The sequence below is a fragment of the Python bivittatus genome, unplaced genomic scaffold (assembly GCF_059951505.1).
Source record: "Python bivittatus isolate LINGU-HERP-01145 unplaced genomic scaffold, Pbiv_v1 ctg000480_np1212, whole genome shotgun sequence".
Classification (NCBI taxonomy): domain Eukaryota; kingdom Metazoa; phylum Chordata; class Lepidosauria; order Squamata; family Pythonidae; genus Python; species Python bivittatus.
In genome coordinates, this window is record NW_028277075.1 from 27382894 (window position 1) to 27402816 (window position 19923).

At 38.3% G+C, this 19923-nt stretch overlaps 1 protein-coding gene across 3 annotated transcripts in view; it reads right to left on the bottom strand.

Moving 5' to 3' along the window:
- Positions 1-19923, bottom strand: part of PAPLN (papilin, proteoglycan like sulfated glycoprotein) — an 89171-nt gene that overhangs the window by 50615 nt on the left and 18633 nt on the right. For all 3 annotated transcript variants that reach the window (XR_015797005.1, XM_007428102.4, XM_007428103.4), the window contains 3 exons: positions 11192-11307; positions 7379-7439; positions 4743-4845 (listed from right to left, as the gene is read on the bottom strand). Coding sequence is in view for 2 of the 3 variants with exons in the window: in XM_007428102.4 (XP_007428164.2) it covers positions 4743-4845; positions 7379-7439; positions 11192-11307 (280 nt within the window). In the remaining variant the exon portion in view is untranslated. The remainder of the gene's footprint in view (positions 1-4742; positions 4846-7378; positions 7440-11191; positions 11308-19923) is intronic.

Here is a 19923-nt window from a genome sequence, read left to right on the forward strand (position 1 = left end):
CATACTGCATGTGATCTACTACCCACCATTTGTACATCTAAAATTTCTCCATCCATTTCCCCACTTTTAATAAACATTTATCAGGTTCATTCTTAGATTCTTAGAAATTCATCTATTTGCTCTAATTACTTGCCATTTATGAATAACTTGCAAACATTTGCTCCATTTTCCCTGTCAAACACAACTACCTTGGCCTTCAATGAATCAAGTTTCAATCCATTCTCTTCATTGCATCATACAATCTATTTAACATTCACTGAAAATAATTCAGTTTCTCAGCCAATAATATCGTGTTTCAGTTCCACTATTCAACATATCACTATAATTCCCAAACAATTTTCTCTATTATGTACCATGGATCTTTTAATTATTGTATGATTCCAATGTTATTGTTCATTGCCAAAAGTCCTTGGAAATTATGGCAGGATATAAATCAAAGAAACAAGCAAATAAATAAAATGCTCCTTCCAATATACCCTCTCTTCAGTTTGATCTCAAATAATTTCATCACTTTTATTTTAATTCCATTCACTGTGCTGGAAGGTCCTTGTTTAGCCCTCTCTATCCATTTCTAAATCAATTTTTTATTTCCATGAAAATCACTCTGCATTTTGTCTGCCTCTTTCAGACTTGATTGCTCCTTGCTTCCTTTGATTATTTTCCTTGAAACTATCTTTTCTATTTATGCAGCTATACAATATTTTTTCTCATATTTATTTCTGTAACAACCATTCTCTTAAATGCATGTTTTCTCATCAGTAGCTTTTTTCACTTCATCATTCCACTCAGCATCCTTTTTCATACTTTGCATAAGCTCGACACGCTTCTGTGGCATCACTGAACTCATCATTCATTTCACTCTGTTCCAAGCAGTTTATGGTCTTATGGTCACTTTTATTAATTCTGTCAGGAGATTAATCTGTCTTCATATTTTTTTCATATAGGAATTGAACTTTCTTTTTTTTTCATGCAGCCATTCTTCTTTCGTTCTAGTTTTTCATTTCTTTCCTTGCTGCTGTGCCTATTTTTCCCAAGACCCACTCTTGACACAATCAATGATCTGTCTCACATTCAGAACCTTTCATTATTGTATCCTTCACTGTTCTGAATGTTTAATTTCATTCATGAAGTTTAATTTCAAGAATTAAACTTGAATGTTTAATAAGTAAATGTCATTGTGTATAGAATGTATATTTTATAGTAATTATGGTATCTTGATTGTACTTTTAGTGTCTGATTGTAATTGTGAGCCAACTGCAATGGAATTTCATTTTATTATGCACTTGGTGTATAGTGTATAGTGGAATGGCAATAAAGTTATAAAGTTATTATTCTCTCAATCTTCATCATAAACAACAGGGCCACTGCAAGCAGGTGTGAAAGTTGTACACTGCGCAAAGGTGCCATGACATGGGGGGGGGCACCAAATTAAGTTTTAAAAATCAATTCTCCATTCCAAACACCAACCTTACAGCAGATTTCACTTCTTCCGAAACAAGTGCTGTATATCAATTCAGAGAAACCATATATATTGTACAATCTGAAACTAAGAGCGCCACTAACATCTTCCGGTGCACATATTGTTACAGTTCCAGGAAGGTCAGCCTAATATGAGCTGTGCCAAACACCCATCTGTCTTTCCGTTGGTTCTCTAAGTTAAAGCTTATTGCAAACTTCCTGTCTAGTCTTAACCACTGTCCTGGTTCTCAATAAAAACATTAACAAATAAAATGATTAAGTGGAGAGGCAGCAAAAAACATTTTGCATAAAAGAGCCTTACAGGTCAGTGGTGGCCCTGATAAATGATCAAATCAATCATCCTTTTGAATGCATTCCTTTTCTGTGAATAGACATATCATTAAAAAACAGACTTTTTTCTAAGCAGAAATTAACCAATCAATCATCATTCCCATTCATTCTTGGGTCTTTGAAAAACCCAATCACTTTTTCTGTACTCACATGTCTTGTCCCACCCAGCCATTTATGTCAGCCAACAGAATAAATCTTTCCCCTGGATTGCATTCTTTCCAAGCATAGCACATTTCTTCCCCAGATGCATCTCTGGTTCTTCCATTATCACCATTCACTGGAGCATAACATGCAATTATCACCAAAGTATCACTTTGTTGTATAGACATCCGCAAGAATCAAAATGACACCAATTCATGCTTTCTGACATATATTTAGCCCTTTCATTCATAATTATATCAACCCATTTACTTCCCTGCATGTATTAATGAATTCTACTCCACAAGATCAGATCACCTCTATTTCAATCTTTTATATCCTTCCCCTTTCTCTTATTTCACAGATACACAACAAATCTATTTTCCTTTTTCCCCATTTCTTAATGCATGCTCTTTATCATCTATTCCTCTTCCATTCCAAGTTGCAAACTTCCATATATTATAGCTATCACCATATGGGACCATGGATACTGATCTCTGCCACCCATCATGACTTTAGTTAGCTAAGGCTTTAATGTAGCACATTTACATAGGACTTTCATATTGTTGTTTTCTTTGGCTATAACATCATGATCAATTATTCTTCCACAGAATGCTTTTTAAGTAAGATAGAAAAGGTATAAACCAGGTTGCCAGTCAGTTTTGAGATATTGTGATCTGTTTGCCGCAAGTGCAACCAAAGTCCAATTCTACCCCAAACAGGCTCATGATATTCTGTGCGAGGCAGGATCTTGATTATAGAGACTCTGTTGCAAGTTTAGTAGTTTGGAATATGCAAGGGAGATATAAAACCAACGAAATGACATATAGTGATATATAGTGATTAGTGGCAGGTAAGGATGGCCATGAAGATTTTATGGCCAACCCCCAACTTTAACCCATTTTTCTGCAACATGAGAATGAAGTAGGAGGTTAGAAGGACCGTGTATTCTGCCTTGATTGCCATGGGGGAAGGGCAGTTTATTAAAAAAAAATACATTATTTACATTCAGTATTTTTTTTCAACTATCATGTATTATTATACCAGCCATGAAGAGAACCTTTTCTTCCAATTCATAATTGGTCTGCTGTCCATCATGATCACAGAGCTAAATATTCTTAGCCATGGCAACTGGAAAAATGTCCACTATGAACTTTCTAGGAGGAGGAGAACAGACTTTACTTGCAAAGGCAACCAGCCAAACAAGTGGCAGTCAGATGCAAGAAATAGCCAGGTTGCCATATCAACAATTCCTAAAGTATGATGAAATTTAGAGGAAAATTTGCTGTAGACAGTTCAGTGTCTTAATTAGCTTTTGGCCCCCAATTCAGTGAATATACAGCTAGGTTGTGATTAATGCGAGTTCAAACAATGCGATATTTGATTTAGTGCGATTGTAAATTGATACCTAGTCGTGTTTAACATGAACCAGTATGCAGTTAATGCAAGGCTGGCACGTGCGCAGTTGAGGTTACCAGGTTACCATTGGGGGTTTAGACACTGCTACTTGTTTATCTTTGTGTGTGCAAAATAGATAAAAGGAAGATTCCTTCCAATGAAAACACTAGAACAGTGTTTCTGAACCTTAACAACTTTAAGATATGTGGACTTCAACTTCCAGGATTCCCCAGCCAGCCATGCTGGCTGGGGAATCCTGGGAGTTGAAGCCCACATATCTTAAAGTTGTTAAGGTTCAGAAACACTGCACTAGAAACTCAAAAAAGAAGAGACTAATTAGAACAAAAATTGGATGTGATTGAGTGACATAAATGTGGTCCTAGCAACTCTAAAATAGGATGAGATGTTGGAATGCCTGAATTGATGATACGCAATATTATAAAACATGCAGGGGGAATAAAAAGGTAAAGTTGCATTATTTTTTGTGGTTTGCTAACATCTACAAGGAATAGAAGTGTTACAATGATAGAAAGAGAGCATCTGTATCGATTGAGGATGGCAGTCAAAAATGCATTCCCCTTAGCAGAGCAGCCATCAAGACAAAAGCTTTAAATTTGTTTAAGAGAGTGAAAGAACAAAATAATGAAGTAGAAGAAACATTTAATGCAAGTGTTGATTAGTTTGATCAATTTAAAAATTAAGTAAACTTACCTTTAAGAAAGATATTTAGAATTTTTTGTTTTTATTTTGCATTCTATAACTACTCTATGACTTTGTTAACCATAAATTTAAATTATAAGTATATTCTTTGAATCCTTTATTGTAATATTTCATTAATAAACATGTAAGAATTTATGCTTAAACATTTTCACTGCCTATTTCTGTCGAGCTGGAACCAATTACCATATTTTCCAAAGAAATATCACTTGGAATAGTGAAAATTCAAATAATCCGATCACTTTGTGGGATTCATTATCCACCCTACTCGAGACCTAGCTGTATTCCAAAAGAGAGAAACAAAGCAGGGTGATTCCTTTACTTCTCCAAACTTCTCCACCCATCAGTTGGTAAACAGACTGGCTGTTTTTTATCCCAGGAATTTTAAGAATTTGAATATGATCATGCTTTTCCCTTCTCCTTCTCTATACAACCCCCCCCCCCCCCGGTGAATGTGTCCTTTATTCTGACAACAGCAATTTTTAAAATTACTGATATTTGTAAAAATCTGTTGCTTGCTGCATTTTAAATGGAAGGATAGGTTAAAATGGTTTAGATAGATATTCCCAGTAAGGGAATGTCAGTAGATATTTTCCCCTTATAAGAAGCCATATCATTTTCACCCAGATTTTGTGTGTCACTCACTGTGAAGAGTCAGGCAATAGGAATCAATAGACTACCTCCATAGTAAGGGAGCCACTTGTATTTTTTCCCCTGAAATTCTGTCCCATCAAACTCAGCACATTGTTCTGCTCGAAAATCTCTGGAGCCCTCAGGGCAGTCCTAGGGAAAATAAGAGAAAATCTATTATCCAAAATAGGGGACCTATTGAAGCACAGAAGCAATTGATTTGGAAAAACACTCCAGAGTGTAGTTGTATATTTTCTATATTTTCCCCCAAGTGAGGATCTGCTGCTTATATGCTGCCTTCTTTTATCTTTATTTTTTATTTTTTATGCTTTATTGATTTTACTGTAATTTAGCCCCGACCCTATTGTCCTTCTGGAAACCTTTTAAAACGTGGTTTTTTCAGCAGGCTTGGGGATTCCATGGAAATAGGGAACCTGCAGGATGGTTACATTGTGTGTAGGATGTTGGTCCATTCTCCCATGGTGTTATTTATATTTATGTTTCATTGTTTTTTATGGTTGTTTTATACTTGTTTTTAACTGTTTTATTGTAAGCTGCCCAGAGTCACGTTTAAGTGAGACGGGTGGCTATATAAATTTGATTGATAAATAAATAAATAAATAAATAAATTTCTTTGGTTGTTGTGAACTGCCCAGAGTAATTGAGAGCCAAGCAGCTAAATCAATCAATCAATCAATCAATCAATCGATCCAAAAACTGAATATCACCACCATCGTACTAAAACTGGTATAGTGAATGGATTTCTGGATCAAAGATAGCTGGGTTCACATTTATTAGATGACTTTAGCCCAACCATCTAATTCCATAAAATGACTGAAATTATACAGATTTCCAACTCCCATCCATTCAGAGTTCCATATTAACACTTTGCCAATTATCTTCACACCTTCAGTTTCCCCCTATTTATCACAGATGTTGAATACCATTTGAATACCATAAGTTTCAAGAATCACCAGAAAGTGGAGTACATTCAGGGGAGACTACACAACACATTTTTGAGTTCTTTCACACCATTTATGAATAAGGCATCCATTTATGATTCTGTGGCACAAGAAAGATTGAAAATCCTATACATCAGATAGCTATCAAAAATCCTTGGGGTTCTTGAGCTTGGTTGTTTTCTTGCAGATGTTTTGTTACCCAGCTAGGTAACATCTTCAGTGCTAGAAGGGAGTGGGGTTTGCTCTCTGTTTATATACAGTAGTTTGCCCTGTCAGTGTTGGTGGGGGAGTCTCACATATGCAAAGGCAGAACAGTGACAGAAGGAGGAAAGAACAAGGAGGGCTTGCCTATATACATCAAAGGTCCAGATGATCTCTCCCCAGTCATTTTCTCTTTCTCTTCTTGTGTGTCCCAGTAATAACTCTGGATGGCAAAGCACTTCTCCTGAAGGTACAGGTTTGCAATCTGGGGATACTCTTGGACTCACAGCTGTTGTTAGATAGACAGGTGGAGGCTACAGCTATAGAGAGTTTGCCCAGCTTTGTCTGAGATACCACTTGCAACACATCCTGCACTATAATGAGCAAGCAGCAATTAGCTGTATCCTCTTTGCCTCTCAAACTGACTACTGCAATGTGCTGTATATGGGGCTGCCTTTGAAGACAACCTCAAAGCTGCAGTTGTTGCAAAATGTAGCTTCCTGACTGCTGGTGGGTGAGAGTCACCAGCATCACGTAACACTAGTTTTGCAGGTGTTGCATTGTGGGCTTATGAATACAACTCAAAGTGCTAGTTTAACCTTTTGTGGCTTGGCATCTAGGTATTAAATCTAGAGGACTGCCTACTTCAGGTTGAACTGACCTATTTGGTTTGTCAAAAATGAGGGTGCTGAAAATGTTCTCCTATATATGAGATCAGGGGAGAGGGGATTAGAGCACGCTATTTCTCACTGTTACAACACAATACTTTGGAATAGCTTGCCTACAGAGATATGAATGATACCCTACCTAACAGTTTTTCAATCTTTGGTGAGGTTGGGGGTCAACAGTTGGTAGAGCAGGCCCAACTCTATTTTCCATTTGTCATTCAAGTTAGATGATACAGTTTAGATACTGGACCAGCATTGGACATTGAAAGGTCAATAAGGAAAAGGGTTAATTAAGCATGAGTGAATCCTCATCAGATGGCCATGTTGTAAATTCATGGCTCAAAAGTGAAAGAACTGGACACATCTCTGGCTTTGAATGCCTCCTGAAGAAGCTGGGGCAGCCTTGGAATTCTCCTGGATTCATCTCTGTCACTTGAGGCCCAAATGGGCTTCAGTGTCATAGACTACATTTGGCCTGCTGATTGGCCTGCTAGTTGCAAGTTTCCTGGACAGAGATGGCCTGGCCATAGACATTCATGCTGTGGTAAACACTCAGTTAGATTAATGCAATGTGATTCATCCCAAATCCTACATTAGTCTAATCACTCCATGCATTTGATGAGTTATAGCTCACCAAAGCTTATGCCTTTTAAATAAAATGTGTTAGTCTGAAAAGGAGCTACCAGACTCCTCCTGATTTTTGGCTAATATAGACTAACATGGCTCTTCTCCTGTAATGGTTACGTCTTGAAGACAACATGAAGGTGCAGAAAGGAATAGCAAGGCTGTGATCTGGAACATTTTTATGATAAGTGGACAGTTACGAATATTTTAAGAAACAAATAAATAAATTACCTGAATATTGCATGAGCGATAACTTTGGGTTGATCCTATGCAACTGGAGCCACCATCTGTCCTGAAATACACAGTAACAGTCAGCGATAGCCTGGAAAGCATTAGCAATGCCAGAACCATATTTTGCCAGATCATTTTTAATATTTCTAACAAGGCAGTAGTTGTCAAGGAAATGTCCTTACTCCCCATTTCTCCAAGTGGTAGGAGTTTAGGTTAGCTTTTTAAAAGGTCAGTAATCCTGTAAAATGAAGGAAAGAAGCCTGCCTCAAAGATAATGTTCCCAGGCTTCAACATACTATGGTTTGTTACAGCTGAAAGAAGTAATGAATCCACATCCTTCTTTCTTCTCTCAAATATTCACTTGAAAAATTCAAGTGAATTCAAATTCTTCCTTAGTTAAAATAATTGTCTATGTTTTCTGAACTGAAAATTGTAGCTGAAACACTGTTTGCAAATTAGGATTGCAAATTTGTAATGCAGGGTTGAACCAGAAGGACTGTGAGACTCTTGGATAGTCAATGCTGTCTTGAAGTACAGTAGAACCAATTCTCTCTTAGCACCAACTGACCCTCTCCCTCAAGATATATCTTATGGATTAGTTTCAACATTCAGGCTTCTTTCTCTTCTTCGGGAAGAGTGCCATCTCCTTCTCAGAGCACCAAACTGACAGGTAAGGTGTAATTTAACTATCAAACTTTCTTAAATATGACCTAAGCCTCACAAGAACTCTATTCTGGAAGCCTTGGGTACCATTTAAATAACCCAAGTGGGTGGTAAAGTGGTCTCACTAATACATTAACCGCAAAGAATTACTGCATCATTCATCCCCACCCATATGGTTTGAGCAATTTAATCTCCAACCTAGCCATATGGGAACTGCTTGTGAAATAGCACTCCTATTCAACTTGAAGCAGAAGATGGTGCCAAGTAAGGCTGTTAATCTGCAACTACTATGACTCATGACAGAATCTTAAAAGGGATCAGGACTGTAAATCTCCATATGTGACAGGCTGGGGTAGAGTTCCTATTTTTCTCACCAACAAAATTCATTAGTGAACAGACTACTAGGTACAACAGGATATGGACCATCACAGAATCCTGCTGCATGTAAGCATGTTGTGCAAAGTGAGCAATTTCTTAATGTGGTTGGTTGCCCTCACGTGAAGTCACTGCAGTGGGAAGTACACAGTTTGCTTCAGGTTTCCTCTGATGCCAATTCTGGCTGAAAAGGCAGGTGAACAAATAGGAAAGAATTCAGTGTTTGTATGGTATCCTACTGAATTCAGTGACTTTATTCCAAAGAGCTGCACCTTTGGAAAATAAACTCTCACATCTATGGACTTTTCTAGATTCCATGAGCTTTCCCCTCTCTGGCTATACAGCTGGGAGTTCTGGATTTGGAATCCCAAAAACATTTGCAATCCCTTCCCCATTTTGGGGAAGGCGGATCTAAATTTTATCATAATAAGGCCATAGTGGTTATTTATTGGACAGGAACCAAAGGTCTCCCCTGCAGGCATCACTTCTGTTATGTGAAAATAGATTTTTTTCAGTTCACAAATTGCCTACAGTATTGGTGGGGGTTGTAACAGCATCACTCAAATATTGGTCCAATAGTAAAAATGAGAGGATCAGAAAAATAATACTCTTATATGGACTAAACAAAGAATATAAGCTTTTAAGTTGCAAAGACTACTTTTCTGAGTTGGAGGGTCAATGTTATGCAAGTATCTGGCATACTTTTGCTTGCTGCAAGACTGGGGAAAAGTGACCCTGTGTTCCTGTCTATTTTCTGAAAAGTTCATTTTTATGGTTAATTTTAAAATTGTTTTTCTAAATGCATTTAGCAATTCACTGTTCAATTATCAGAATGGGAAAATGCTAATAATCTCTTTACCATTTCTCACAATACCTTGTTCTCACAGCAATATCCCATTGTGTGCATGTGTGAGAGAGAGAGCTCTTCACAGGCCTGATCAAAGTTATTACCCTGATTGCAATGGAAGCAATTTAAGCTCCAGATTATGTCTTTTTCAATCGTTATAGGTAAGCAACATGCTTCTCCCTGATTTTAAAGAAAGAAAAGAACAGGACACTCCCTGGTTAAAAAAAAATAGCAAAAACCAGATATTTCCAGCAACGTTTACTAAAATATAGCAGTGAGATCTTCAGGCATGTTATTATTGAGGGTCTTGGCTTTAAGTTCTCTCTGTGTGCAAATTTAAAGGTTAAAAAGAAAAAAAGAAGAGGGAATTAATGGGAGAGATCTTCATCTAGAATGCATATGTAGTAATTTGGCAATACCCTAGGACAAACTGATTCTGAAAAACATTGTTATGGTAGCATTCAACACTTTTAATGTCTGGCCTTGTTTATACAAGACTAGTACATATCCTCCAGAACATTGCATCTAATGGGTGCAGCTCTGCTTGCCCTGGCATGCAAGGCTCTGGCATTTTTATTACTACATAGGTGTAACATCTAGTCTTTTGTTAGTGTCTGCAAAATGATGGCATGCTTACAATGTCTCTGCTATGTCTACGACGTCTGCAAACAAAGCAGTACTCATACAGAATTTCATTTTGATAGTAGTGGGGAGATCCTATCACAGTTTAGATCTGGTTATTGTAAAGATATTTATACATAGAAGAGCCATGAGCAATTTCCAAGTTAATTTTCCACCATCAGACTACCAGGCTGATTAAAAATGTTCTGTGATTGTACAATTACAAAGGTATAAACAATTTAAAAATAAAATTTAATTAATTACATTTAAAACATCTAGAATTCTCAGGCAATGTCACAATGATGCCCACTCTTGGAAGTTTTGGAGTGGAGTAAAATAGAGCAGGAAAACATGAAAACTCTAGCATCATGATGAGTGGGAAGCTATTCCAAACCTCAGACTGGCATTGACCTGGGAAGCCACCAAATCCAAACTACTGGGAAAATAAATGTTTTTGTGCTATTTTCCCAAATAATCAGTTTCCCCCCCCTCTCTCTACCTGTCTTCTTTTAACAGAAAGGTAACATCTGCAGAAAACGTTTGGTCCTTCCAGGATTTTGCTGCTGATCTCAAAATTGTCAATCTTGAACAAACTTCAGAGAGACTTTCCAACTTAAAACTGTGGAAATATAACTTATCTTCTATCCCTTGTGGCCAGAATCAAAATAACAGTTGCATCCCCCTATAGTTTTGCTGTTATTATTACCTTTGCGGTATTTGTGTAGTGTTCAGAACATGTTGTAATCCTTTCAACAAATCTGTAAGGAAAACCAATATTGATGCTAATACCTTCTTCCCTTTCAAACTGCTGATGGGAAGAGAAATCCAAAAGGGATTACCCAAAAGGGTCTAGTGGCTTAGAGTAGAGGCTAAATTCAAGCCAACAATTGATTAATTTATCCAAAAAGGTTCTTAATCAAACAATGACTGAATTGCTATGCCATGTGACAGTTCTTTAATGACCTTATTAATACCAGGATATTTACTTTCAATACTAAGTTGGGATATGATGCTTACATCCTCTACTTCATGTATTTCATTCCCTTATGTTGTCACTCCTTGCAGTCACCCAGATCCCCAATATATTTAAATGTGTCCCTATCTGCTAACTGAGGCAAGCACCATGTAGGAACAAAAGAGGGCCAAAACATCTTCCATCAAATGGATGGGCAACTTATGGCCCAAGAAATCTGCCTAATGTTTCACAAGACTCCTCTTAATTTTCCATACAAGATCTGTTCTAACCTTTCTTGTAGATGATAGAACTTAAGGAGTAGGAAACCGACTTGGAAAGAAACAGTTATTACCTCCGTGAGTAGCAGTGCCGTTGCCGAAGACTGATGCCCCCACCGCAGCTCCGGCTGCATTCACCCCATTCTCCCCAACTTCCCCAGAAGTCATTTTGCCTCTTTGCTTTTCGAGCCTGTAAGAATAATTCAGTTGCACTCAGACAGCGAGAGGGTCAACATTTTGGAATCTTAAAGATACTTTCCAACAATACAATATGGTTGAGAGCCAATGACAACACCATCCTTCTCACCTCTACCTTTGTTTCTCAGCGGTATGGCAAAGAGCAAACTTTTTGTGATACTAGCATATGGGCACGCTAGAGATGGTTCATCTTAGCACTTCTATCCATGTTCAGGAAATGATGTGCTGCAACTCACAATCTTTCATTCTCCCAAGCGAGAGTCATTTCATGTTGCCCTATAGACTTTCCACATACATACATACATACACATAGGATAGGGAGAAGGGAAAAGTTTTATCATGTTTCAGTTCAGAAAAGAGTCATCTGTCTACCAATGGATAGCTGAAGAATGGCAGAGAATCACCCTTTTTTCTCTCCTTTTGATTACATCTGCAGTATGTGTGGGCCTGTCTGGGAATCCAAAAGTCAATTAAAATAGTGAACTGTAGTGTCTATACCAGATTTTCTTCTAAATTTCATCATACTTTATTGTCAGCTCTCCAAGGTAAACCAAAATTGGAAACCAAAGACATGAAAGCTAATACTACTTCTATTATAAGGTTATAGTAACAGAATCTTGCAAGTCTGAATATACTTCCCCCTTTCCTCCCTTTTTCTTCATGAGTGCGAGGGAGGGTCATGTCTGAGAACTTTCTCAAATTACATTTCTGGCCCAGACTCAGATTTCTTTTATCTGATCATTGTCCTGGTTGCGGCTTTTCCTCCTGTTCCTCAAAGTTATTTCTTCTGCCCCTTACATTTATAAAGTATTTATATGGCAACCTAAACAGTATTGAAAATTACATCTGAAGTCCGGCCATTTGTTTATCTGGTTTATGCTGCTAGCATTCACAAGTAAATTCTGTTCTTTTCATTTTATCAAGTCCATGATGGACATTTTCTCACTTGACATGTCCAAGAATACTCAACTTAAGGACAGTAATAATGGATTGAAGAAAAAGTGTAGAAACTGAACTATGGGTTTTTATCTTTGTTTTTTTATTTTTATATGGTTTCTGTGGGTGCCTCTGGACTAACCATTATATCTCACTGGCCTTTCATTGGTCTTATGCAATCCTGCACATCTCAAACTACTGTATAGAAATAAGACTTAATTTAACAATTCCAAACCTCAAGCAGAGAAAAAGTGTAAAAACCAAACTCCATTCCAGACTACTGTACAGATGCACATATAAAAACTGAAATGAGACTTAATTTAACAAATCCAAACCCCAAGCCTGGATATTTTTTTTAAAAAAAAGCTAAAAACACTTTGCTTAATATATTCTGAAGTGTGGGAATATACTGCATGTATCTCCTAATCATTTTGCAGTTTCTAAATTAAAGATCCTAGTTTGCACAGAATAGAGTAAACGTGTTTGGGCTAAAACTGGGCTTTGGTTGTGCTTGCAGTATGTCAAATTGTGCCAAAACAGACTAGTAGTATCCTCACTATAAGCAGGGAATGATGGGAGGTAGCAATCAATATCTATGGGTCCATCTGATGATGACCACAGCATCTGCTAAGTGGCATGAAGGGATGAGTGGGAACAAGATGAGAATACAGAAAACATTATTGGGCCTTTCAGAGACCCAAGCATGAGTGAGAATAGTGAGTGGAGAATATATGCTTAGAAAAAAGTGTGCTCATTTTGAATGTGTGATTTGAAACTTAGTTGGTTTGTGCATGCACATGGAAAGGCAATGAATATCTAAGTATGCTTGATTTGATTTTGTATGATGAAAGTTTGAGAGAATTAAGGATTCAGGAATGATTATTGCTGCCAAATGTGGACCACACAGTTATTTGGTGATGTTAACATTTGGTGAATTGCGGGGAAAAATGGACATGAAAGAAAAAAAGTGAAAAAAAAGTGAAGAAAAAGTACAATGAAAGACAGAAAGTAAGACTCCTGCACAAAAAAAGTATAAGATAAATGAATCTCTCCATAAAAAAGATGGAAAGTAGGCAAGAGAAGTGGGAAGAGGAGAGTGCTTGGAAGAGAATGAAAAGTATTAAATCACACAGTATCACAGGAGGATTTTGGAATCACACTAATGGGAAGTGTGAAAAAAATGTTTGGAGAAATGATAAACTGAAAGAGGCTGTATATGAGAAAAAAATGCATGGGAGTGCCTGTCACAAAAAATGAGGATGAGAGAAATACATTCTATAACATGTATAAGTAGAGGAAATATTTGCAAAAATGTGGTCAAAGAGCAAGGACTGTTCAAGATTGAAAGAAGCAGATAAAATGCAGAACAATTTTAACAATAGTAAAAAGTTGGCCTGGAAACAGGTGATAAGGAATGAATGGCTTTAAAATAAAAATAACAAATGAATTGTGATGAAGCTGAAGTGAAGGGATGATGGCAGACTAGTGTCAAAAGAAACAATGGACGAAAAGAAGGCTGTAAGAACCGTGAGAATAATGAAAAATGGCAAAGCTACAGGTGTGGATGATGTAACTGGAGAAACATTAAAACTGGGTTATTGGATTTTTATGAGCGGTTGCGCAACTGGATTAATGTGTGGGTGAAGACTGTATTTGTGCCTGACAATTGGAAGAAGGCTGCTGTGGTATCCTTACACCAAGCGAATAGTAGCACGAAGGAATGCAAAAAATACAGAGAGATTAATTTCTTAAGTGTGCCTGGGAAGGTGTTTGCAGAGAAGGGCTATGAGAGGTAACAATGAATAACTTATGGAAAATCCAGTGAGGCTTTAGCAAGGATAGCTGGGTGCAGAACAGATTTTTGCTCTTCAAGAGATCATTGAGAAATGAATGAAGGTGGCAGCAGGAATAGTTTGCAAGGATAGAAAAGTATTGAGAGGAGTAGTGAAAGATGTTGTTATAAACTAAATGCGGCCGTGTTTCTTTTTTCCCTTACCTCTTTAATTTCTTTAGCTTATGATTCCTTTCTTGAGCCTTGCATAACGTGTCTGGAAAGGAATATTGTGTGAGTGCTCTCTTTTAGTTAATTAATTAATTTATTAATCAAACTGATATAGCCGCCCATCTTACAAAAAGTGGGTGGTGTACAATAATCAGTTTAAGAAAAGGATATTTCTATAAAGAACAGGTTAGTTTTTTGTTCTCACTGTAAACCTGTACTAGATAAAAATATATGAAGGTGTTCTTGTATGTTGTATAGAAAAGGTGACATTTAATAGACCGTTAACCATGATTTCACTCAGGGTTTTTGAAACAGTGTCCCGGAAGAATGAGCAGTTCTACAGTGATCAAAGAAGTCCTATTTTGTTTTGGTACAAGCTGGACAGCTGGTAGAAGATTATGAAGCCTGTTTTGAATCAACAAAGAGCTAGCTGCAGAATCTTAAAAACTGCCAAGCAGCTGTATATTTCAATACAATGTAATTCCCCTTGGCTTGGCTGCCGTGTATTCTAATCCTACAACTAGTTTATCTGCTGCATTTGCTTTAGTCCAACTCACAAGGAGGAGCCAAACTTAACATGATGTAATTACATGAATGCCAGAAAAGGGCCATACAGATTTTTATCATACTCATAGTAACTACAAGGAAAACTGTGGAAGGTGCATTTGGGGGGAGGGATTTTTCTTTCCCTGTCACTATTTTGAGAAAAAGCTTTTCTAAAACTGCCATTTCGTTATTTACATAAAAGATTTATAGGGCTGCCCTACTCACACAATCATGACTCTGGGCAGCGTACATCAATAAAACCAAAGGAAAACTCACATTATAATTAAAACCAACAATAGCAACAAAAATAAAGCAAAATCAGCAGTAACATGGAACACACACTCCCCCACCCAAAGATGGGCTCATCCATTGGCCCAAGGCTGTGGGGTGGGGTGGGGGGACCAAGTTTTCAAACTTTTCCTAAAGGCTCAGGGCCAACTGAATTTTGGGATCCGGGGGAAGATTGTTCCAAACAGCAGGTGCCACAACAGAAAAGGCTTTTAAAGTTCAACGAAATCCCTCTCGGGCACCAATGTGACCTTCCCTTGAAATACAAATAACATCTTTCAAGAGGCTTTTTTTTTTTTTGCTTGAAACTTTGGCAGAGAAAGAAAGAGCTAAACTTTCTCATGGTCCCGAGTCTGCTCACACTTCCTCATGGCTGCTATGTAGAAAATAAAAGAAGTATGTGCTAATGGCCAACACCTAGTTTGGAGATTATTTTTAGGATGTCAAAACTGGATAAAAAGATAATAAATAATATTGTTTCTACTTCAGCCTTGAGTATGTTTAAACTCACAGGGAAATATTCATTCTTGAGAACATAAGAAGTTAACACCAGAAGGGCTACTGATCTTTTTATCCAAAATCCTATTACCCACAGTGGCTGAGAGGATGCCTGTAGAACTCCTACAAATAGGATACAAATGCAGTAGCCTGCTCTTCACTATTTGATACCATTTTTGATATTCAGAGCTACTGATTTCTGAGTGTAAACAGAGCTCCTATTTAGCAAATATGGCTAATGGAATAATCTTCTCATTTATCTCTTTTTAAAGCCATTTTAAAATGTGGCTACCATTATATTGCAGGCAGCACTGAAAAGAACTTTAGATTCTTTTCCAAACATGGACATCCATGGTAGAATTTCTAGGGTGTAAAATGTCAAGTGTATTTAATTAGCTGGGGAAAAACAGAAATTTGGGTTTAGCAGATAGTCTCTTTTCCAGGCATCGGGCAGACCTAGATTGCATTTGGACTATGATTTGAGCTAAGGGCATAAAAGCCTTGGCAAAGAAATATGTGAGTCTGTGAAAAAAGGTTGATTAGATACCCAGTAAAGCACCATATCCAATCTTTATATAAAGATATATACAGACGTGAAACTCACTCATTTGCCATGAGCTTAAAATAGAGTCAGTAAATGTGCATAGACAATGATCAAAGCATTTCAGCTATAAAGAAATCCATCATTTCTTGTCCTCATTTCTGTACCTACGGATTCACTATCAACAGCTTGTTCGTTAAAAGCTTTCAAGAGGAAAGAGGGTTAATAAATCTAAAATGACTCCACAAATAACTCCACAAGTTATCAAGGAAATGCTCTTGCGCAAAACAGGAATCTGCTGGGCAAGGGAAGATCAGTAAAATGATGACAAGGATGAAACAGAAGATGGTGCAGGAAAAGAGCCACATACTAAATAGCAGTATATTAATCTTCATAGGTCAAGTGTAGAATAGCCATTGCTAGAAAGTTACAATAATCCAAAGCAGTCAATCAATCCCAGGGCTGCAACACAGCAAGTTCTCTATCAGGTTCTGCATTGGGCCCCCATAGAGAAGCCAGAAAGTCTAAGTTCAGATCAGTGGCTGTCTTCAGGGACAATCTGCTGCCCACCCATTCTCCCTATTCAATTTTCTATAAGCTGATGCAAAGATAGCTATTTATTCTGAGTGAATAAAGGAAAAGGGCAGTTGAAATTGGGAAGAATCTTTTTTGTTGAGAGAAACATTTTTTTAAATAGAGGAACATTAAAATCATGTGACCCTACCCTCATCAGCATTAATCCACCATCATTGTTTCCTCTTTTTCCACACTGCTTTAACACACATAAGCTAAGGGCAACTTAAGGCTCTTCCTCACAGTTGTATTAACTTGCTATCTTCCAGTCCTTGAGTTGGCAGGAAAGTATGCTGGTGGAGCACTGTCCCAATGGCAAAATTACATGGAAAAAGGACACAGGGAGATGTGAGAAGGAGTGTTTAATAATGAACATGCTCTTTCTTAAACATAGGCTGCAAAGAAGGGCAGTGCTGGCAGTGAGGGGCCATAGCTAGCAGCACCCAGAAGTGGCCTATGGTTTAGAGAGCAAAATGATGCACTGCCCCCTCCCTCACAGAATAAAGACATTAAAAAGTATGGCCGTGCAAAATCACTTCTTGGCAGGAGCAGCAGAAATCCTATAATGCTCACTGGTGACAGAATCAGTAATGCACCACTGGCTGTACCGTTCCCAGTTGAAACCAATCTTCCATGAAGCACAGGACTAGGGCTCTCTGAAGCGAGCATTAGTCCTGTTGTTTAGATATGGATCTACTGCTCTTTCAAAGGAGTGCTAAATTGGTGTTTAAAAAACAGGCCTTGCGCTCTTTCAAAAGAACACTGTACATGTGTACATCAAGAACTCTGGACATATTTGGAAGTCAGAACAAGAACTTTGGAAGACAGGTATCTGGTTTCTCTTGCAGCCCAAGGCAAAATGGCCATGGAAGGCAGTGCTCAGTCACCAGGCAGGAGGGGCATGCCCACAGCAGCCTAATGTAGTGGATATGACCCCGGCCAATCCAATCTGACTGTATCTTTAAGCACATCATCAATAAAGCATCTATGCTCATGGCAAAATCTGTGTTGGGAGAAGAGAGAAAACGCTATTTTAAACCTTGAATAGTTGAGGCTGACTTTAAGCCACCTCCCCCATGGGTTTTATAAGCTATGAGGGCCAAATCATGAGGACATGTCATTTATAAACAGTTTGTGGGACATGTTTGTATCATCATAGTTGGAGGGGCATAAGGATAAGCCCTTAAGCCTGTCCTGTTAATGTGCCAGGGATGAGATGGAGACAATACTGTGTGAAGAAGGGGAGAAATTATTGTTTTCATGGAAAGATTGTGCCATGGCTAAGTGCAAATGGGCATAATTAGCAGGCACATCTTTTGTTGTGAAACTACAGGTAAGTTAAGAAGGTTGGGATTAGATGACTCATCTGTATGTTATCCTCCAGCCAGAAGGAGAAGACAAGGTAAATATCAATGAAAAACAACAAAAGTGCTTCTGTAGGAGACAGACTACTGTTTTCTAGTAAGACAAAGCTGGGATCACCTACCCCGTTACGCCATAGTGCTTTGTTTGGTTTTGGCTTAGCACAATGTATGAATCTAACCACTGTGATTTACAAACTATTGTCTATAGCTTAGTATTAGGTCTGAACCAACTCATTTTGTCTTGTTCAACACTTTATAGATAAAACAAGCCATGGTTTAGCATACTTATGAATCCAGCCTGGTTCTTTCTTCTCAAGATTTCATGTGAGACTGTAGCTTTGAATATGTTTGGAATGGTTGGGAATTGGGCCTTCAGTTGTGCTTAACTGGCTTTTTTTTTTTTTTGGAAAAAAGCAAGCATTACAAAATGGCATAGGACCTCCTTCTGATGGAAACCATGCTTTGCTGCATCCTTGACAGAAATCAGTTAAACCAAATGTTGAATACCTGAGCAATTGCTCTTTAGTATGTGTTTACCTACTATGTTCCGACAAAGATCCGCATAGTCAAAGCTATGGTTTTTCCGGTAGTAATGTATGGCTGTGAGAGCTGGACCATAAAGAAGGCTGAGCGCCAAAGAATTTATGCCTTTGAACTGTGGTGCTGGAGAAGACTCTTAAGAGTCCCCTGGACTGCTAGAAGATCAAACCAGTCAATCCTAAAGGAAATCAACCCTGACTGCTCATTGGAAGGATTGATAATGAAGCTCAAGCTCAGATACTTTGGTCACCTAATGCGAAGAGAGGACTCTTTGGAAAAGACCCTGATGCTGGGAAAGATTGAAGGCAAAAGGAGAAGAGGACGGCAGAGGATGAGATGGTTAGATAGCATCACTGAAGCAATGAGCATGAAACTGAGCAAACTCAGGGAGGCAGTGAAGGACAGGAAGGCCTGGCGCAATATGGTTCATGGGGTCACGAAGAGTCGGACACGACTTAACAACTGAACAACAACAAGACCTACTATGTTAACCTCAAATAAGGGATACTTCTACATGGAGCTGAAGTGGAAAATCCCCAGTTTAGAACGAACAGTTTCAGGGCAACTCCACACAAGGGCTTTGTGCTGGTCCAGAACCACTCCAGACCTGCATAATCCACATGATGCTGGCCAAGAATCAACTCCACAGGAAGGCCATGCCTCCTTTACTGAGACTGGTATAATAACAAAAACTTGCAAGTCTGATTGTGCTGTGCTTCCTCCCTTTCTTATTATACGGAGGTGGATGAATTAAGGAGGTGTCCATCTGAGCTGCTTCCATATATTTTCTGCTTATTTTGGACTCAAAACATGTTTTTCTCCTCATCCCTTTGGTAACAGATCTAGCCTATCACTGTCAAGATCATTTTCCTTACTCTCTACAGGAACAAAGTTGATTGTTTGGGGGGGTGGGGTGGAGCTGGTTATTTTGTTCATAATATTGTGGCTCTCTGGAGCTTGTGGGTAGTCTATCTGTTTCTCCACATGTTTCTCACACTCAACTCACTTGCAAGTCCTGGGTTTCCTCTCACTCCCGCTGCCTTAGAAGCTTTTGTTTGTGTGGCTTCCTTTCCAATGCAACACCCATGTACAAAACAGTATCCTATCCGTTGCTCATCATAGCTCACAGGAGGAATTTACATGTAACGAGGACTGGATTATTTGATGGCTGGTGTGGGTCTTCCGGGCTGTGTGGCCGTGTTCTGGAAGTTTTGTTTCCTAACGTTTCGCCAGCACCTGTGACTGGCATCTTCAGAATGCAGGAGCACAGACAGGAGCAGTTCTCTCTGTGCCCAGGGTGATTCGTTAGGAAACAAAACT